Source organism: Rhinopithecus roxellana, chromosome 6 (assembly GCF_007565055.1).
Source record: "Rhinopithecus roxellana isolate Shanxi Qingling chromosome 6, ASM756505v1, whole genome shotgun sequence".
Taxonomy (NCBI): domain Eukaryota; kingdom Metazoa; phylum Chordata; class Mammalia; order Primates; family Cercopithecidae; genus Rhinopithecus; species Rhinopithecus roxellana.
The window spans coordinates 96444287-96462912 of NC_044554.1; the positions used below are offsets into that span (position 1 = coordinate 96444287).

Genomic DNA, 18626 nt, shown 5'->3' on the forward strand with positions numbered 1-18626 from the left:
TTTCCAAAACACAGAACGTACTCTGAGTTAAATTCAACTTCACAAACTGCTATATTTTGACAACACATGTACATGTTATCATCAAACTCTTTAATGATTAAAGTAGTAATAGTTTTAAAGTAGAAAACAAAACATTGTGTTTTCAATGGCTATTTAACATAAAACACATTTTGGCATTAATAAGACCATAAATCAGTTAACTATCTCTGAAGAGAACTGAGAAAACATCCTAAGTCTTTTGAAACGCTTCATTCATTAAAGCCTAAGAAATTTCACAAAGGCCGGGCGCGGTGGCTCAAGCCTGTAATCCCAGCACTTTGGGAGGCCGAGACGGGTGGATCACAAGGTCAGGAGATCGAGACCATCCTGGCTAACACCGTGAAACCCCGTCTCTACTAAAAAATACAAAAAAAACTAGACAGGCGAGGTGGCGGGCGCCTGTAGTCCCAACTACTCGGGAGCCTGAGGCAGGAGAATGGCGTAAACCCGGGAGGCGGAGCTTGCAGTGAGCTGAGATCCGGCCACTGCACTCCAGCCCTGGCCACAGAGCGAGACTCCGTCTCAAAAAAAAAAAAAAAAAAAAAGAAATTTCACAAAGATGCATCACACTACACGTTACAGGCAAAGGACACATCAGAGAAAAAAATCAATTGCATGAGAAATAAAGAAATAGTTTCTACTTGGAATCTCAAAGGAGAGCAAGTCTTTGAATGTAGACTCCTAAATTCAAATGCTAGATCCCCTGCCTCCTAGTCTTCTGACTCTGAGTAAAACATACAGAACTCGTGAAAAGGAAGATGTGCTATTCACAGGATTTAAAAATGCAATGTTAGTGAAGGCTACTAATTGACCTCTAAGTACTGCTTTAGCTGCTCTTCACAAGTTTAAGTGGATTCTCGATATTCTGGTCTAAATATTTTTAATGAGGCCCTCATTAAGCCAATTACAAGCATGTTTCCTAGGATTCCCACTGTATGTTTTCTATTAATAATTTAATTTCAGTATGTTCAGAGAATTTATTAAGACTACCTGTGAATAAGTACACAGTCAATTTTTATAAATGATTCATGCTTTGTAAATAAACTTATTTCCTGGGTACACAGTTTTCTTTAGTTAGCTTAAATATATTAACTGTAGTTAAAATATTCTATGTAACATATAAATGTTATAACAGTATTCATCAGTTAGATATATATCATTGGTTAAAATCTCCCACATGACTGTACATATCTATAGAGACTTATAACTTGTAAATAATTTTTACTTTTACTTTGAGGATACATTTTTAGGCACATACAAACTAATGGTTGTTGTATCAACTTAGTGACTGATTCCTTTAAATATTACATAGTCTTATTCTACCCCTGCTACTACTGTTTTTGGCCTCCAGTATTGCTAAACGATATATTTTTTAGTTGGTATTTACTCAGCCTACCTCCATGTATCACTACACTTTCAAATTATTTTAATGTCACATATTTGAATTTTATTCACCCTAAAAATGGTACTTGATTTTATTCACCCTAAAACATACTTAACCTCCACCTCTCAAATGCTTGAGGTGCCTACCACTCATTGAGAAAACCAACACATTCCCAACACTCACATTTGAATGCCACTATTTTACAGGAGCACTGAGGTGCACAGAGAAATATATCCAAGCCTATTTTGGAATACAAAAGGTTTTAGAAGAAAACATCAATGTCCTTATGTAAAAGAACGAAGAAATGAACTGTATTATAATCACACAGTGTAACTACCATGATGACACGATTAAATCTAGTTGTGACAAAACAGATAAATCCCAGCTGAGGCAGAGAATTGCTTGAACCTGGCAAGCAGAGGTTGCAGTGAGCTGAGATTGCACCACTGCACTCTAGCCTGGGCGACAGAGCAAAAATCCACCCCGTCACCCCGGAGAAAAAAAAGATAAATCTTGAAAACTTAAATTGAGTGACAGACTATACTCAACAACATATACAGTGTACCACTGTGTACGCTTAACTCAGGAAGTGGCATATATAAAACAACACGCGTGGACATGCCACACACACACACACAGTCCTGCAAGAATATTTACATAGTAAACCACAATATCACCATCAGGAAGGACAATTCTCAGTTTTCAAAATCATGGTCAACTTAAGAAGAACAGAGAGAGAAGTGGGAATTTGGGAGAGCCCAAAGAAGGGCTTCAATGAAATAGTTACACGTTATTTCTTGGAGGGAGGAGAGAAGAGACGAATACTATGGTTCCCTAAACCTGGGCAGACTGATACTATGCTTTTAGGTTTTAAATATTTCATTTTAAAAAAGCATGTTAGTGGCCGGGCGCGGTGGCTCAAGCCTGTAATCCCAGCACTTTGGGAGGCCGAGACGGGCGGATCATGAGGTCAGGAGATCGAGACCATCCTGGCTAATACGGTGAAACCCCGTCTCTACTAAAAAATACAAAAAACTAGCCGGGCGACGAGGCGGGCGCCTGTAGTCCCAGCTACTCGGGAGGCTGAGACAGGAGAATGGCGTGAACCCGGGAGGCGGAGCTTGCAGTGAGCTGAGAGCCGGCCACTGCACTCCAGCCTGGGCAGCAGAGCAAGACTCCGTCTCAAAAAAAAAAAAAAAAAAAAAGCATGTTAGTGCCTGTAATCCCAGTACTTTTGGAGGCCAAGGAGGGTGGATCACCTGAGGTCAGGAGCTCGAGACCAGCCTGGCCAAGATGGTGAAACCCCATCTCTACTAAAAAACACAAAAATTAGCCAGGTGTGTTGGCACACATCTTAATCCCAACTACTCGGGAGGCTGAGGCAACAGAATCACCTCAACCCGGGAGGTAGAGGTTGCAGTGAGCCAAGATCGCGCCACTGCACTCCAGCCTGGGCAACAGAGTGCGACTCTATCTCAAAAAACAAAAAACAAACAAAAAAAAGAGAAATGAAGGCCTATGTCTACACAAAAACTTGTACACAAATGTTCATAGTACCTCTATTTGTAATGGCCCCAAACTGGAAGAACCCAAATGGCTGTCAACAGACAAAGAGATGAACAAATTTTGACCCAGGCATACAAACAAATTAACAATCAAATGGAATCTACTACCAATACATGCAATGCTGTGGATGAATTTGAATTTGAAAACAATCATGTGAAATCAAAGAAGCCACACTGCTCCCCGCCCCATGAAAATAGTCCACATTTTATTATTTCATTCATAAGACTTTATAGAAAATGCAAACTAACCTAAAACAGAAAACAGATCCGTGTTACCTGAATACTGGGCAGGGCAATTAATGACAAGGGGACACAGGAAACTTTTGGGGTTATAGATATTTCATTATCTTGGATGCAGTGAAGATGATGTATTAGGTATGTACATGGCAAAGCTAACCAGATTTTTTAAGTGTTTAATATACTATAATTATGCAGTAAGAAAAAGTTAAGCTGACGATATATCTGTATTTGCCTAATAGGTTTATTTTATTTTGCAACACTACAACCTGGGATTGAATTCTAAATTGTGCCACAACTTTTGCTCATCCTTTTAAGAACATGAATGGCTATTTACATATCCCCTATGGATTGTCTGAGTCGATCTTATAGCCCCATTTTTAAAATGTTTTATCCCAGTGACTGAATTATAAATATATATGTTAATCAAGAACTGATCAATAAAAGTCTATTTAAGAAATTAAAGCAATTGATGAGCAAATTTTAATTTAAACCACGAATAATTTTAGAATGAAAAACTGCATTAACTCGAATTACCTTGAATGTTATATTGATAATAATCAGGATCTTCTGATTCTTCCTTTACCGTCACAGCTGCCATTTCCAGGGAAATGCCTAGAAAAGCAAATGCAATGATATGATTGCGTGTCAGAACTTTCAGCTAGATTGAGTAGGGAAATCCTCTCTGCCCTCCCTATAAATACAGCAATGCGTATTTACTTTAAATAAAGACTTTAGGTCTTCAAAAAGACAAAAGTAGGTACCAGAAGGTAAAAATCACCTATAATCCCAGACAATGCAAAATTTTAACCATTCATTAATATTCTGCAATTATTTGCTGCTCTTTTCTCCAGCAAATTCTTATCTTTAGAATCAAAGAACATTTTGCCACACTCCCTTCTCACTTAATATTAAAAATACTTTTATAAACCATTGAAACACACTTATAAACATCAGCTTTAATAACTCAGTATTCCAAAGGAGAGACAGCATCATGGTTAACAATTTCAATAACGAGATACATTGATTTTTTTTCGCCTAATAAATCCCTTTTATTACAAGGATTTGTGCCAGGGTACAAAGCACACTTTTCTGCACAAGGCTTTGTCCACAATTAGGACAGGTGATTTGAAGCAGACCTTTGTGGCCAGATACAAAAGAGTACATGTTGTGTAAATTCCACTCGTAGGAAGGTCAAAACACGCAAAAGCAATCAATGTTATTAAAAAGCTGACTTTGGGAAGGGCCAAGATCGTGCCACTGCACTCCGGCCTGGGTGACACGGCGAGACTCTGTCTCAAAAAAAAAAAAAAAAAAAAAAAAGAAAAAGAAATGAACAATGCATGGGTGCACATACATGTTTCAGGCTGAGATATTCAACCACAGTCATACCAACCCTAACACGAACGAAATCGTGAGCTCTGACTTGGGCAACTTTGTAAAGAATATTTTCAACTCTAGAGAAAGAGCTCAGAGAGTTAAATTGATACACAAAGGGTATGCATCCCTGAAGCAACAAGCAAAGGAGTTACTCCACTGCCTTCGATCACCAAGGGGAAAGTGTTTTGCTGCTACACAGTGGTGGCAGAGAACACTGCATCTGAGACCTTTGCGATTCTCTGGGCTAACTTAGCACTTTCATGTCCATCGGTAAAAGTGAATAGAAAATTACAGCTAACAGCCGGGCAGTAATCACAATTACAGCTCATGCCTGTAATCACAGCACTTTGGGAGGTCCAGGCGGGTGAATCACCTGAGGTCAGGAATTCAAGACCAGCCTGGCCAACATGGTGAAACCTCATCCCTACTAAAAATATGAAAACTAGCCGGGAGTGGTGGCACGCACCTGCAGTCCCAGCTACTCGAGAGGCTGAGGCACAAAAATCGCCTGAACCCAAGAGGTGGAGGTTGCAGTGAGCAGAGATGGCACCACTACACTCCAGCCTGGGTGGCACAGCAAGACGAGGAAGGGAGGAAGGGAGGAGGGGAGGAGGGGAGGACGGGAGGGAGGGAGGGAGGAAGAAAGGAAGGAAGGAAGGAAGAAAGAAAGGAAGGAAGGAAGGCAGACAGGAAGGCAGACAGGCAGGCAGACAGGCAGGCAGACAATAAATTACAGCATTATAGCTAACAAAAAAGGCAGATCCCCTGGGGATTCAGACCCTTCAGGAATAAAAATTTGGGTCACTCCAATCGGCTACAGAATCCCACACATACTGGCTGGGGGCAGTGGCTCACGCCTGTAATTCCAGCACTTTGGGAGGCTGAGGCGGATGGATTACCTGAGGTCAGGAGTTCAAGACCAGTCTGGTCAACACAGTTAAACTCCGTCTCTACTAAAATAAATAAATAAATAATACAAAAATTGGCTGGATGGCACACGCCTGTAATCCCAGCTGCTGGGGAGGCTGAGGTGGGAGGATCACTTGAACCGGAGCCGCGGAGGTTGCGATGAGCCGAGACCGCACGACTGCGCTCCAGTCTGGACAACAGAGTGAGACTTTGTCTCAAAAAATATAAAGAAATAAAGTAAAAAGGTAAATCCAAAAAAAGGTCTGGTAAGCTGCAGAAGCACAGACTATGGCAACTATTCCTACTCTCTTCCTTGTCTGTTACAAATGTGTTTGTGTAAAGATTATGCGTTTGCATATACTAACTATTCTCTTCTATGCAGTAGTATTTCACAATAGTTTGGTTGGAGGTTTCCTTTCCATTTGTCCATTAGACTAGGGATTACTCAAAGAGGTTTGGGCTGCATTTAAAGAGCAGGTAATATAGCTCGCGACTTTTAAGTCAGTCTCCCAGCGATGGGTGTGACTGCTGGAACACTGTGTCTCCCCATTTTGAGGAGAGGGTAAAAATGGATTTCTTTGCAGGAAGTCAATTACATCTCTTTAGATGGAAGAGTTGTCTTGTTGTTGTACAGAAGGTCAAATGTGCAGGGAAGGGTGTGTATATATGCTGAGTAGCCAAAGAGAACAGCCTGGGCCAGCCGCAAAACTGATGTCTCTCAGTTGCAAACCCATCCTCTGGGTTTCTGCTGAAGCTTGAGTTCTGCACAGCAGCTGCCTCTGTGTGAGTCTCTGCACAAGGATACACTACAGAGAGACAGGCTAGAGGAGGGGAAGGGATCTGGGCCTTCCTTTTGGCTTCTTGTCTGCATTCTCATCCCAAAAAGGTGACTCCTCGATATCCTCAATCAGCCTGGCCAAAGCAGGCCCTCCCATCACAACAGCTGTGCTTGGTTGGCAATGTCTCTGACACTACCAGAAGCAGCCTCGCCATGCCCGTCAGCCACCAGCACCAACCAAACACTACCCCACCTCAGAAGTCAGATGGAAAGCTGACGGGGTGGCAGTCACTGCTTAGAATTGTTCCTTAAAGAAAACCTTAGTATTCTCCTTTAGGTTACAAAGTTAAACAACTTTATAACTAGTTAACAATCCTTTTTTTTTTTTTGAGACGGAGTTTCACTCTTGTTGCCCAGGCTGGAGTGCAATGGCACAATCTTGACTCAATGCAACCTCCACCTCCTGGGTTCAAGCAATTCTCCTCCCTCAGCCTCTCGAGTAGCTGGGATTACAGGCGCCCACCACCATGCCTAGCTAATTTTTTTGCATTTTTAGCAGAGACTAGGTTTCACCATGTTGGCCAGGCCAGTCTCGAACTCCTGACCTCAGGTGATCCACTCGCCCCAGCCTCCCAAAGTGCTGGGATTACAGGCGTGAACCACCGCACCCGGCCAACAATCTTTATGTTAAATTTTCTCTGTTCCAATAACTGATATGGTTTCTTTTTTGAGGCGGAGTCTTGCTCTGTCGCCCAGGCTGGAGTGCAGTGGCCGGATCTCAGCTCACTGCAAGCTCCGCCTCCCGGGTTCCCGCCATTCTCCTGCCTCAGCCTCCCAAGTAGCTGGGACTACAGGCGCCCGCCACCTTGCCCGGCTAGTTTTTTGTATTTTTAGTAGAGACGGGGTTTCACTGTGTTCACCAGGATGGTCTCGATCTCCTGACCTTGTGATCCACCCGTCTCGGCCTCCCAAAGTGCTGGGATTACAGGCTTGAGCCACCGCGCCCGGCCCTGATATGGTTTCTGTCTCCTGACTGCACCCTGGCCATAAATGTAAATAAAATCTTATTTGCAGGATAAATTAAGAATATAAAGATGCAAAGTGTAAAAGAGAAAACAGAAACCTATAATGATGCTGATGAGTACATAAAGACAGTTGAAAGAATTCGATTAAATACATGGGGTTTCCCGATTCAGCATGTTTCTTTTTGGAAGCCAACTAAATATTCAGGAGATGAATACATGAATTAAGGGGAAGAATTTGCAAAATGATGATTTTTTTTTGGCACAATCTACTAAAAACTACACAAAAATGTGAGATTTCCTATGGAGTGAAAATAAAGAAAAAAGAAAAACCTTCTGTAAAACCGGCAAACAGTGTAAAAGACTCAAATACCTTTTCCAAAAAAGGATAATTCAACACTTTTCTTGCAGCGCTCCCAAAATACACTTACACACATAAAAGCTCTCATTCACATGCACGCACACATGTTAACGCCCCCTTCCTTCCTCCCCAGCAACTCATTCGAGATGCCCTTAGATGTGGTGGCTGCCCAGGAAGCATGGCAGAATGAGAAGGCTGACGAAGGGCCGGGGAAGGGCTGGGGAAGCTGCCGAGGGCCTGGGCAGAGAGAGGGAGATGAGGGGGCCGGCAGGGTGGTGACAGCCCACTAAGGAGCGTTCCGTGTGAATAAGGGGCACAGGGCCGAGCAGCAGGAGGCTTGATGGTGGCACTGGGACACAGAATAACACTGGCGAAACGATGAAATAAATAAATATGCTAGGCCGGGCGCGGTGGCTCAAGCCTGTAATCCCAGCACTTTGGGAGGCCGAGACGGGCGGATCACGAGGTCAGGAGATCGAGACCATCCTGGCTAACACGGTGAAACCCCGTCTCTACTAAAAATACAAAAACTAGCCGGGCGAAGTGGCGGGCGCCTGTAGTCCCAGCTACTCGGGAGGCTGAGGCAGGAGAATGGCGTAAACCCAGGAGGTGGAGCTTGCAGTGAGCTGAGATCCGGCCACTGCACTCCAACCCCGGCGACAGAGTGAGACTCTGCCTCAAAAAAATAAATAAATAAATAAATAAATAAATAAATAAATAAATATGCTGAGAACATCTGGGTGCCATGGTTCTAGGACAGAACCGAATTATAAACAGGGGATCAGGTGCACTGGCTCACGCCTGTAATCCCAGGACTTTGGGAGGCTGAGGCAGGCGGATCACTTGAGGTCAGGAGTTCAAGACCAGTCTGGCCAACCTGGCAAAACCCCGTCTGTACTAAAAATACAAAAATTAGCCAGGCGTGATGGTGTATGTCTGTAATCCCAGCTACTCGGGAGGCTGAGGTGGGAGAATCGCTTGAACCCACAGGCAGAGGTTGCAGTGAGCCAAACTTACAAGACTGCACTCCAGCATGGGTGACAAAGCAAGACTCTGTCTCAAAAAATAAATAAACAAATAAATAAGGAATTAAATAATTTTCAATTATTTGAGAATTGAAAACGGTCTCCTTGGAGAGTGGAAAATGGGAGTGCAGAGGGAAGGAGGAGACGAAGGTGGCATTCTATTGATTTTTGTAAAAAGCACTACAGAACAGCCGACCTCTTACATTGTATGTCTGTATAACTGGAAAAGAAGATAATACATTTTATCTACAAACATGTGTAACTGGCAAAGAACTCTGCCTACCACCTACTGAGCAAACTACCTTTCTGGGTCTTAATGTGATAACATTAACAAATAGTGTCACAGTTGGAATATATTAGTAGTGACTGCCTCTTTCTTATCAAAACAAAACAATAACTGAGTCAAACTATAACCTTCTACACTAAGGAAAAGTCTTCCTTAATTTCACCATTGATTCTAAAAGCACTAGTACGTACCAGAATCTTCTGTGGGTTCAGTTTTCACTTTGATGGGACCACAACTGCAAGGAGAAGAAAGCCCTGATCAAGCCATGTGCTGGTGACAGTCATTCTCACAACATTCAAAGTCTCTGGGTCTCAAAGTGTAAGATCCCTCCCTTGACCAAAGCAGGTGCCAACCTGACTCAGCTTAAAACTGGCATATTTATTTCCTGCATAAATAAGAGTCATTTGGCTGGACGCAGTGGCTTATGCCTGTAATCCCAAAACACTGGGAGGCCGAGGCAAGTGGATCACAAGGTCAGGAGTTCAAGACCAGCCTGGCCAATATGGTGAAACCCTGTCTCTACTAAAAATACAAAAATTAGCCAGGTGTGGTGGCGCTCGCCTGTAGTCCCAGCTACTCAGGAGGCTGAGGCAGAAGAATCGCTTGAACCCAGGAGGCGGAGGTTGCAGTGAGCTGAGATCATGCCACTGCACTCCAGCCTGAGTGACAGAGGGAGACTCTGTCTCCAAAAAAAAAGTTATCAACTGAACTTAGGACTTCAATTTCTATCTATCTTTTGGGGGAAAAAGTACTATAAAATACTACAGAGTAGCATATTAAGAGTTATAGGGCCAGGCGCGGTGGCTCACGCCTGTAATCCCAGCACTTTGGGAGGTGGAGGCGGGTGGATCACCTGAGGTCAGGAGTTCAAGACCAGCCTGGCCAACATAGTGAAACTTCGTCTCTACTAAAAATAGAAAAAAATTAGCCAGGTGTGGTGGCACATGCCTGTAGTCTCTGCTATTTGGGAGGCTGAGGCAGGAGAATCACTTGAACCCGGCGGGGGGAGCGGAGGTGGCAGTGAGCCGAGATCACGCCACTTCACTCTAGCCTGGGCGAAAAGAGCAAAACTCCATCTCAAAAAAAAAAAAAAGAATTATCAACTGAACTTAGTACTTTAATTTCTATCTATCTTTTGGGGAAAACAGTACAATACAATACTACAGAATAGAACATTAACTTCCAAATACCACTCTAAGGCCAATTCACAGTGTGACCAACGCCACTGGCTTTTCCCAGGAACTCTACTATTCAGAAATAGCAAGTCAAAGAGGGCATGTTCACAAGATCTCCAAATGCTATCCTTACCTATGCAACTTTAAGATGTGTGACATAAGGCCTTTTTAATATTCTAATATTTCAATTATCTAACAACTAAAACTTTTTGAGATGTGGGAGTTAAACAGCAGTAATGAAATTAGGTTTTACCTTCCACCTGGAGATAGTATCGACCTGTCAGCATCTGTTACCATCACACGACCACCTACGTACAAAAAAAAATTGGCGTTAGTTTTGCAACATTTCAAATATCATACTTCTAAAGCCTTTAAATATAGAATGAATGGGGTAGAACTAGGCTTTGCAGCTCTGGATCACACCAGAACAAACACTGTTTTTCATCCCTTCACCCAACCACACCCTCCTTGAATGAAAAAGCTCTATTTTCATCAGTGAGAGAAATGCAGACACATACCATTTGTCTAGTAAGATGGAATATGGAGAATATGACTCTGCTGACGTATAAATGACGATACACATTTTTCTCTTTTTTTTTTAGAAACAGGGTTTTACTCTGTTGCCCAGGCTGGTGTGCAGTGGCATGATCGTAGCTCACTGCAGCCTCCAACTCCCGAGGATCAAGCAATCCTCCTACCTCAGCCTCCTGAGTAGCTGGGACTACAGGGGCATGCATTACCACTCCCAGCTAATTGTTTTCTATTTTTTGTAGAAATTAGAGCTTGCTATGTTGCCCAGGCTGGTCTCGAACTCCTGGACTCAAGGGAGACTCCCACTGTGGTCTCCCAAAGTGCTGAGATTAGGCTGGGCGCGGTGGCTCACACCTATAATCCCAGCACTTTGGGAGGCTGAGGTGGGTAAATTGCTTGAGGTCAGGAGTTCGAAAGCAGCCTGGCCAACATGGTAAAACCCCATCTCTACTAAAAAATATAAAAATTAGCTGGGTGTGGTGGCAGGCACCTGTAATCCCAGTTACTCGGAAGGCAGAGGCAGGAGATTTGCTTGAACCCAGGAGGCGGAGGTTGTAGTGAGCCAAGAACGCGCCACTGAACTCCAGCCTGGGCGACAGAGCAAGACTCCATCTCAAAATAAATAAATAAATAAATAAATACAAATAATAAAAAAACTTTTAAGTCTGAAATTTAACATAAACATGATAAATATTTCTCCATCTTAAAAGAGATCTACACAAAAATCCTACCACTAACATCATAGCTCATGGTCAAAATACTTTCCTACTAGTATCACAAGGTGATGTCTGCTATTACCAATGCTGTTTGACATTTATATTCTAGCCAGAGCAACAAGAATAAGAAATAAGAGGCACTTAGATTGCAAAGGAAGTGGTAAATTGTCTTGATTCTCACACAACATGATCTCCTACATAGAAAGTCCAGAAATAAATATAGGGTCAAATGACTTTCAACAAAGATGACAAGGATATCCCGAGGGAAAGGACGGTCTTTTCAGCAAATTGTCCTGGAATCAAAGGATATCCACGTGCAAAAAGATGAATTTACACCCTTACCTTGTACAATATACAAAAATGATGTCAAAATGAACCATAGATCTAAATGTAAGAGCCAAAGCTATAAGGCTTATGGTAGAAAACATAGAAGTCAAATTTTCATGCCTTTGGGTTATGCAATGGTTTCTTAAATATGAAGTCTAAAGCATAAGTGAGGGCCGGGCGCAGTGGCTCACGTCTGTAATCCCAGCACTTTGGGAGACCGAGGTGGGCAGATCACCTGAGGTCTGGAGTTTGAGAACAGCCTGAGCAATATGGTGACACCCCATCTCCACCAAAAATACAAAAGTTATCCGGGCATGGTGGCGGGTGCCTGTAGTCCCAGCTACTCAGGAGGCTGAGACAGGAGAATTGCTTGAACCCGGGAGGTGGAGGTTGCAGTGAGCTGAGATCACACCACTGCACTCCAGCCTGGGTGACACAGTGAGACTCTGTCTCAAAAACAACAACAACAACAAACAACAACAAAAGCATAATTGACAAAAGAATAAACTGGTTTTTATCAAAATTTAAAATGTTTCTGCCTCAAAGGATACTACCAAGCAGGTGAAAAAGACAAGTTATACAGTAAGAATAATGTAGATTTATTAGAATTGGAGAAAATATTCCCAAATCCTGTACTCCAGCCTGGATAACAGAGTGACACCATCGCAAAAAGAAAAAAAAAAAAAATTTTAACAAATCATCAATTAGGGACTTATATCAAGACTATATAAAAAACTCTTAAGACTCAATAATAATAAGACAAATAAACCCAATTTTTAAATGGGAAAAGGACCTAAAAGGACCTAAATAGATATTTATCAAAAAAAATGTATGGATGACCAATAAGCACAATGAAAGATAACACAAGCCTGTAATCCCAGCACTTTGGGAGGCCGACGCAAGTGGATCACTTGGGCTCAGAAGTTCCAGACCAGCCTGGCCAACACGCAAAAGCTTGTCTCTACCAAAAAAGGTTCAGAAATGAGCTGGGTATGGTGGCGCACGCCTGTAGTCCTAGCTACTGAGAAGCTAAGGCAGCAGGATTGCTTGAGCCTGGGAGGTTGAGGCTATACCGAGCTGAGATGGCACCACTACACTCTCGCCTGGGCAACAGAGTGAGACCCTGTCTCAAAAAAAAAAAGGTAAAAGACAGCACAACATCAACAATCACTAGAGAAATTTTTAAAAATCAAACAAAAATGAGATACCATGTCACACCTATTACAACGGCTAAAATCAAGAAGTTGGCAGAAATGCGGCAGTAACCCTCCTATCCTGCTGCTAGAATATAACATGGTATAGCCACCTTGGAAAACAGCTTGTCAGTTTCTTCAAAGTTCAGTGTAGCAAGGTGCGATGGCTCACACCTGTAATCTCAGCACTCTGGGAGGCCTCCCTTGATCATGAGGTCAAGAGATTGAGACTATCCTGGCCAACATGGTGAAACCCCATCTCTACTAAAAATACAAAAATTAGCCAGGCATGGTGGCGTGTGCCTGTAATCCCAGCTACTCGGGAGGCTGAGGCAGGTGAATCTCTTGAACCCAGGAGGCAGAGGTTGCAGTGACCCACCAAGATAGTGCCACTGCACTCCAACCTGGTGACAGAGCGAGACTCCCTCTCATTAAAAAAAAAAAAAAAAGGCCAGGCGCGGTGGCTCAAGCCTGTAATCCCAGCACTTTGGGAGGCCGAGACGGGCGGATCACGAGGTCAGGAGATCGAGACCATCCTGGCTAACACGGTGAAACCCCGTCTCTACTAAAAAATACAAAAAACTAGCCGGGCGAGGTGGCGGGCGCCTGTAGTCCCAGCTACTCGGGAGGCTGAGGCAGGAGAATGGCGTGAACCCGGGAGGCGGAGCTTGCAGTGAGCTGAGATCCGGCCACTGCACTCCAGCCCCGGCGACAGAGTGAGACTCCGTCTCAAAAAAAAAAAAAAAAAAAGTTCAGTGTAAATTTACCCTATTCCTAGTAATTGCACTCCTATGTAAATCCAAGAGATATCAAGGAATATGTCCAGACAAAAACTTGCTCAAGTATGTTCACTGTAACATTATTCCCAATACCCAAAGGTAGAAACAACCAAAATATCTATAAACTCATGATTGGATCAACAGGCAGTATGTTCCTGTCATAGAATAATTAGTGCTCAGCAATAAAAAGAAACTACGGATACACCCATCAAGCTGGATGAGCCTCGAGTGAATGATGCTCAGTGTAAACAGCTCATTTCAATAGGATACATACTACATATTCCATTTCTACAACATTCATGAAATAACAGAGATAGGCATGATGAAAACATCCCAAAATTAGACTGTGATGATGGGTGAAAAACCCTTAAAAACATTTTAAGACTGTAAATCTACTATTAGTGAATTATAATTAAGACAGGTGAATTTGGCTGGGTGCGGTGGTGCACGCCTGTAATCCCAGCACTTTGGGAGGCCGGGACAGGAGGATCATTTGAGGTCAGGAGTTCGAGATTATCCTGGGTAACGTGGTGAAACCCCAATCTCTACTAAAAATACAAAAAAAATCAGTCAGGCGTGGTGGCGCACGCCTGTAATCCCAGCTACTCTGGAGGCTGAGGCAGGAAAATCACTTGAACCTGGGAGGCGGAGGCTGCAGTGAGCCAAGATCACACCACTGCACTCCAGCCTTGGCGACAGAGCAAGACTCCGTCTCAAAAAGATAATAATAAAATAAGACAAATGAATTTTATGGTGTATCAATTATACCTCAATAAATCTGCTAAAAAAGTAATCTTTTCACCATAATGAGAATAAAACAAAGGTTAATAGAAAATACAATGTGTGTGTTTATGTATATATAATTTTTTCCTTTCATCCTTACATGGTTAAGAGTATTGCAATGATACTGGTTATTTACTTCCGAGTCTCAAATAAACCTGGCTCTAAAGGGTACCACTCTTTATGCTGTTTTCCCTTCAAATGAAATGGCTAGACTTCCCTAAAGGAAGCTGAAATCCTCATCATTCTTCAAGGGCCCATAGAAATGCTCTCTTCCTCATGAACTCTTCCCTGAACTATAAAGGGATCCAACCTCCAATAACATCCACAGCCCTTTCTCAGAACCATTCTTGCAGTAGGGATGTGATGATCCTGCCATGTTCACTTTACAGACTTTTCTCTCTTCCATGAGACTCTCAGCTCTCAAAAGTTGTAATGCTGATACACAGCTGCGTATCCCCTCCCCACCCAATGCTGTGTGCCCAACAATGCCTTGCCTAGTCAATGACGTTAGGTCAATTAAATCCTACTCATAATTCTGCTAAGTGAGGGCAGATATATGATCGTCTATAGAAAACAAGCAGCAGAGCTGAAAACAAAAAAACAGCTGGGCGCAGTGGCTCACGCCTGTAATCCCAGCACTTTGGGAGGCTGAGGTGGGTGGATCATGAGGTCAGGAGTTCAAAACCAGCCTGGCCAAGATGGTGAAACCCCGTCTCTACTAAAAATACAAAAATTAGCCGGGTGTGGTGGCGTGCACCTATAATCCCAGCTACTCGGGAGGCTGAGGCAGAGAATTGCTTGAACTCGGGAGGCAGAGGTTGCAGTGAGCCAAGATCGCGCCATTGCACTCCAGCCTGGGGGACAGAGTGAGACTCCATCTCAAAAAAAAGAAAACAGGCCGGGCGCAGTGGCTCAAGCCTGTAATCCTAGTATTTTGGGAGGCCGAGACGGGCGGATCACGAGGTCAGGAGATCGAGACCATCCTGGCTAACATGGTGAAACCCCGTCTCTACTAAAAAATACAAAAAATTAGCCAGGCGAGGTGGCGGGCGCCTGTAGTCCCAGCTACTCGGGAGGCTGAGGCAGGAGAACGGCGTGAACCTGGGAGGCGGAGCTTGCAGTGAGCTGAGATCTGGCCACTGCACTCCAGCCTGGGCGACAGAGCGAGACTCCGTCTCAAAAAAAAAAAAAAAAAAAAAAAAGAAAACAAAAAAACAAGTCTCCACTTTTTTAGCTCAAGGAACCTTTCGTGGATTATATAAACATCTAAACAGCTCATCCAAAAATGTCTGACATCATATTCTCAAAGAAAATAAAACAGAAACCATTGAAGTGTATTAAAATCTAGCAAAACGGAGGCCAGCCAGCTATCAAGGAATTGAATCTCTTACTTACCTAGATGCTTCTTTGGCTCTAAGAAAGGTCTGCATTAAAACAAAACAAAACAAAACTCCATATGAATACACAAAATTATTGTAGCACATACATTTAAATGACTTCTGTGTTAAATATGAATTTTAAAAATATATTAACATAAGCTGAATATTCAAATTTATATGAATGAACTGTTGATGGCTACAAAGGGAGAAAGCACTTCACCTCTTAATGATGAATGAAATCCCTGCTTTGTTCTCCAAAATCCATTTCAGGGTTGCAAGATCATAGTTCTCGGGGTGTTTAAAGGCAACGCCTTCCGGAAGCCCCTGCACTACCACAGCCGACTGGTCTCGCAGCATCTTCTCATATGGTACAGGTACCACTGTGGATTTGCCTAAAGCTTTCCCTGGGGGAGGTGAAAAGCAGATGAACATCATTCAATGGTAAGATTAAAAAACGAAATCATCGCTAGCTTATTGTGGCTTAATAAGGACATCCATGATTTCTTCTGTGATTTCAAAATTAATTAATACTACAGCATTCTAGCTCCCCATGTCAGCAGAAGGTCTAAACCTGAAACTGATCCAAAGGGCCAAAATGAAAAGTAGATAAAATATTTTACTTTAAAAACTACACAGAGAGAGCAATGGCTGGTTTCTTGCACTACTGCCTTTCTTGAAGATGGTCCCATCCTGGCATATTCTCAGGTACAATTTGGCCTCAGAATATAGAAGCCCAGCACATCCAACCATTACCATAAAATACCAGGGATATTTCAGCTAATATTCTCATTGAAAACTTATCAGGTAAACACAAGCTTCCCACTCACAAATGAGTATATACTGTCAACCTGTTGGGCAGCGAGCCTCACACATACTGAAAATCCCATTCCAGATAAATGATTTTCACCTATGACCCCACAGTAAAACCTCAATCTCCTCCTTTGACTGTTTTCGTGTAAGAGCTTTGTTTTACGATGGGACAAGAGTAACAAAAGGTGGCTTTGCAGGGAATTGGAAAGATGAGCATGCATATTAGAAAGAAACAGCTAGGCTGGGCATGGTGGCTCAGGACTGTAATCCCAGCACTTTGGGAGGCCAAGGTGGGCGGATCACCTGAGGTCAGGAGTTCGAGACCAGACTGGCCAATGTGGTGAAACCCCATCTCTATTAAAATTTAATACAAAAATTAGCCGGGCATGGTGCCGGACACCTGTAATCCCAGTTACTTGAGGGACTGAGGCAGGAGAATCACTTGGACCTGGGAGGCGGAGGTTGCAGTGAGCCGACATCGTGCCATTGCACTCCAGCCTGGGTGACAGAGTGAGACTCCATCTCAAAAAAAGAAAGAAAGAAAGAAAGAGCTCTACTGGTGACATTTCTTCATGGGTTCCTTCAAAATGGAAGTGGAAGAAAGTAAGGTTATTGCAGGGCTGGGCATGGTGGCTATGGCCGGGCGCAGTGGCTAGGGCCAGACGCGGTGGCTCACACCTATAATCCCAGCACTTTGGGAGACCGAGGCAGGCGGATCATGAGGTTAGGAGAAACCCCGTCTCTATTAAACAGTGAAACCCCGTCTCTATTAAAAATACAAAAAAAAAAAAAAATTAGCCGGGTGTGGTGGTGGGCATCTATAGTCCCAGCTACTCGGGAGGCTGAGGCAGGAGAATGGCGTGAATCCAAGAGGTGAAGCTTGCAGTCAGCCGAGATCGCGCCACTGCACTCCAGCCTGGGTGACAGAGTGAGACTCCGTCTCAAAACAAAAACAAACAAACAAAAAAAAAAGAAAGTAAGGTTATTTATTGCTAATCCATTCAATCAGTGAAAATAATGTGTCATATAATTTTCAAATCAATTAATCTCCCCTTTAGAAAACTCAATTATATAATGTATCTTTTAGAAAAATTAAGTATTGTTTTTACCATAGCAAAAGCAGAAATAGTCCTCAACTGTTTTTCTAAGTGTTTCAATTTCTACAGCATCTACACTCATCCGATTTGCCTGGGTTGTAGATTTCATTTTATGCATCTCTGCCGCTTTTTCTTCTTCTTCAACACCTATAAAAAACAATAATAATAATAAAAAGATCCATATCCATTACCTTAATATTTGTTTTTTAGTAAAAATCGTTTTCCTGTATTCTAACAGGGAAAACTATTTTTAACATGTATTCTAAGAGGAAAAAATATTTCTTAAGTATTCTTTAACATTTATTAGTCATTTGTGATTTGTTATAAAAGCAAAAAAGAGGCTAAGCCCAAGGGCTCAAGCCTGTAATCCCACCATCTTGGGAGGCTGAAGCAGGATTGCTTGAGCCCAGGAGTTCAAGACCAGTTTTGGCAACATAACAAGGACCCGTCTCTGCAAAAAAATGAAAATAGCCAGGTATAGTGGTGCGTGGCTGCAGTCCTAGGTGTTTGGGGGCTGAAGTGATTGCTTGAGCCTAGAAGTTCAAGGCTGCAGTGAGCTATGACTGGGCCAAGAACATACCACTGCACTCCAGCCAAGGTGACAGAGAAAGACTGTCTCATAAATTTAAAAAAAAAGAAAACAAAAAAATAAAGGCCAGGTGCAGCTCACGCCTGTAATCCCAGCACTTTGGAAGGCTGAGGCGGGCAGATCACAAGGTCAAGAGATCGAGAGCATCCTGGCCAACATGGTGAAACCCCATCTCTACTAAAAATACAAAAATTAGCTGGGCGTGGTGGCACACACCTGTAGTCTCAGCTACTTGGGAGGCTGAGGCAGGAGAATCGCTTG

General features: G+C 42.9%; 1 protein-coding gene and 1 long non-coding RNA gene across 5 annotated transcripts in view; one reads left to right on the plus strand and one right to left on the minus strand.

Annotated features, from left to right (window-relative positions):
• GTF2I (general transcription factor IIi) overlaps positions 1-18626 on the minus strand; it is a 111934-nt gene that overhangs the window by 51220 nt on the left and 42088 nt on the right. For all 4 annotated transcript variants that reach the window (XM_010387489.2, XM_030933066.1, XM_010387488.2 and 1 more), the window contains 6 exons: positions 17789-17923; positions 16090-16273; positions 15886-15914; positions 10415-10469; positions 9178-9221; positions 3763-3840 (listed from right to left, as the gene is read on the minus strand). In XM_010387489.2, the coding sequence (XP_010385791.2) occupies positions 3763-3840; positions 9178-9221; positions 10415-10469; positions 15886-15914; positions 16090-16273; positions 17789-17923 (525 nt within the window). The remainder of the gene's footprint in view (positions 1-3762; positions 3841-9177; positions 9222-10414; positions 10470-15885; positions 15915-16089; positions 16274-17788; positions 17924-18626) is intronic.
• Positions 1-18626, plus strand: part of LOC104681249 — a 46498-nt gene that overhangs the window by 15831 nt on the left and 12041 nt on the right. The window contains exon 3 of the long non-coding RNA XR_750554.1: positions 16140-16310. This is a non-coding gene — a long non-coding RNA (uncharacterized LOC104681249). The remainder of the gene's footprint in view (positions 1-16139; positions 16311-18626) is intronic.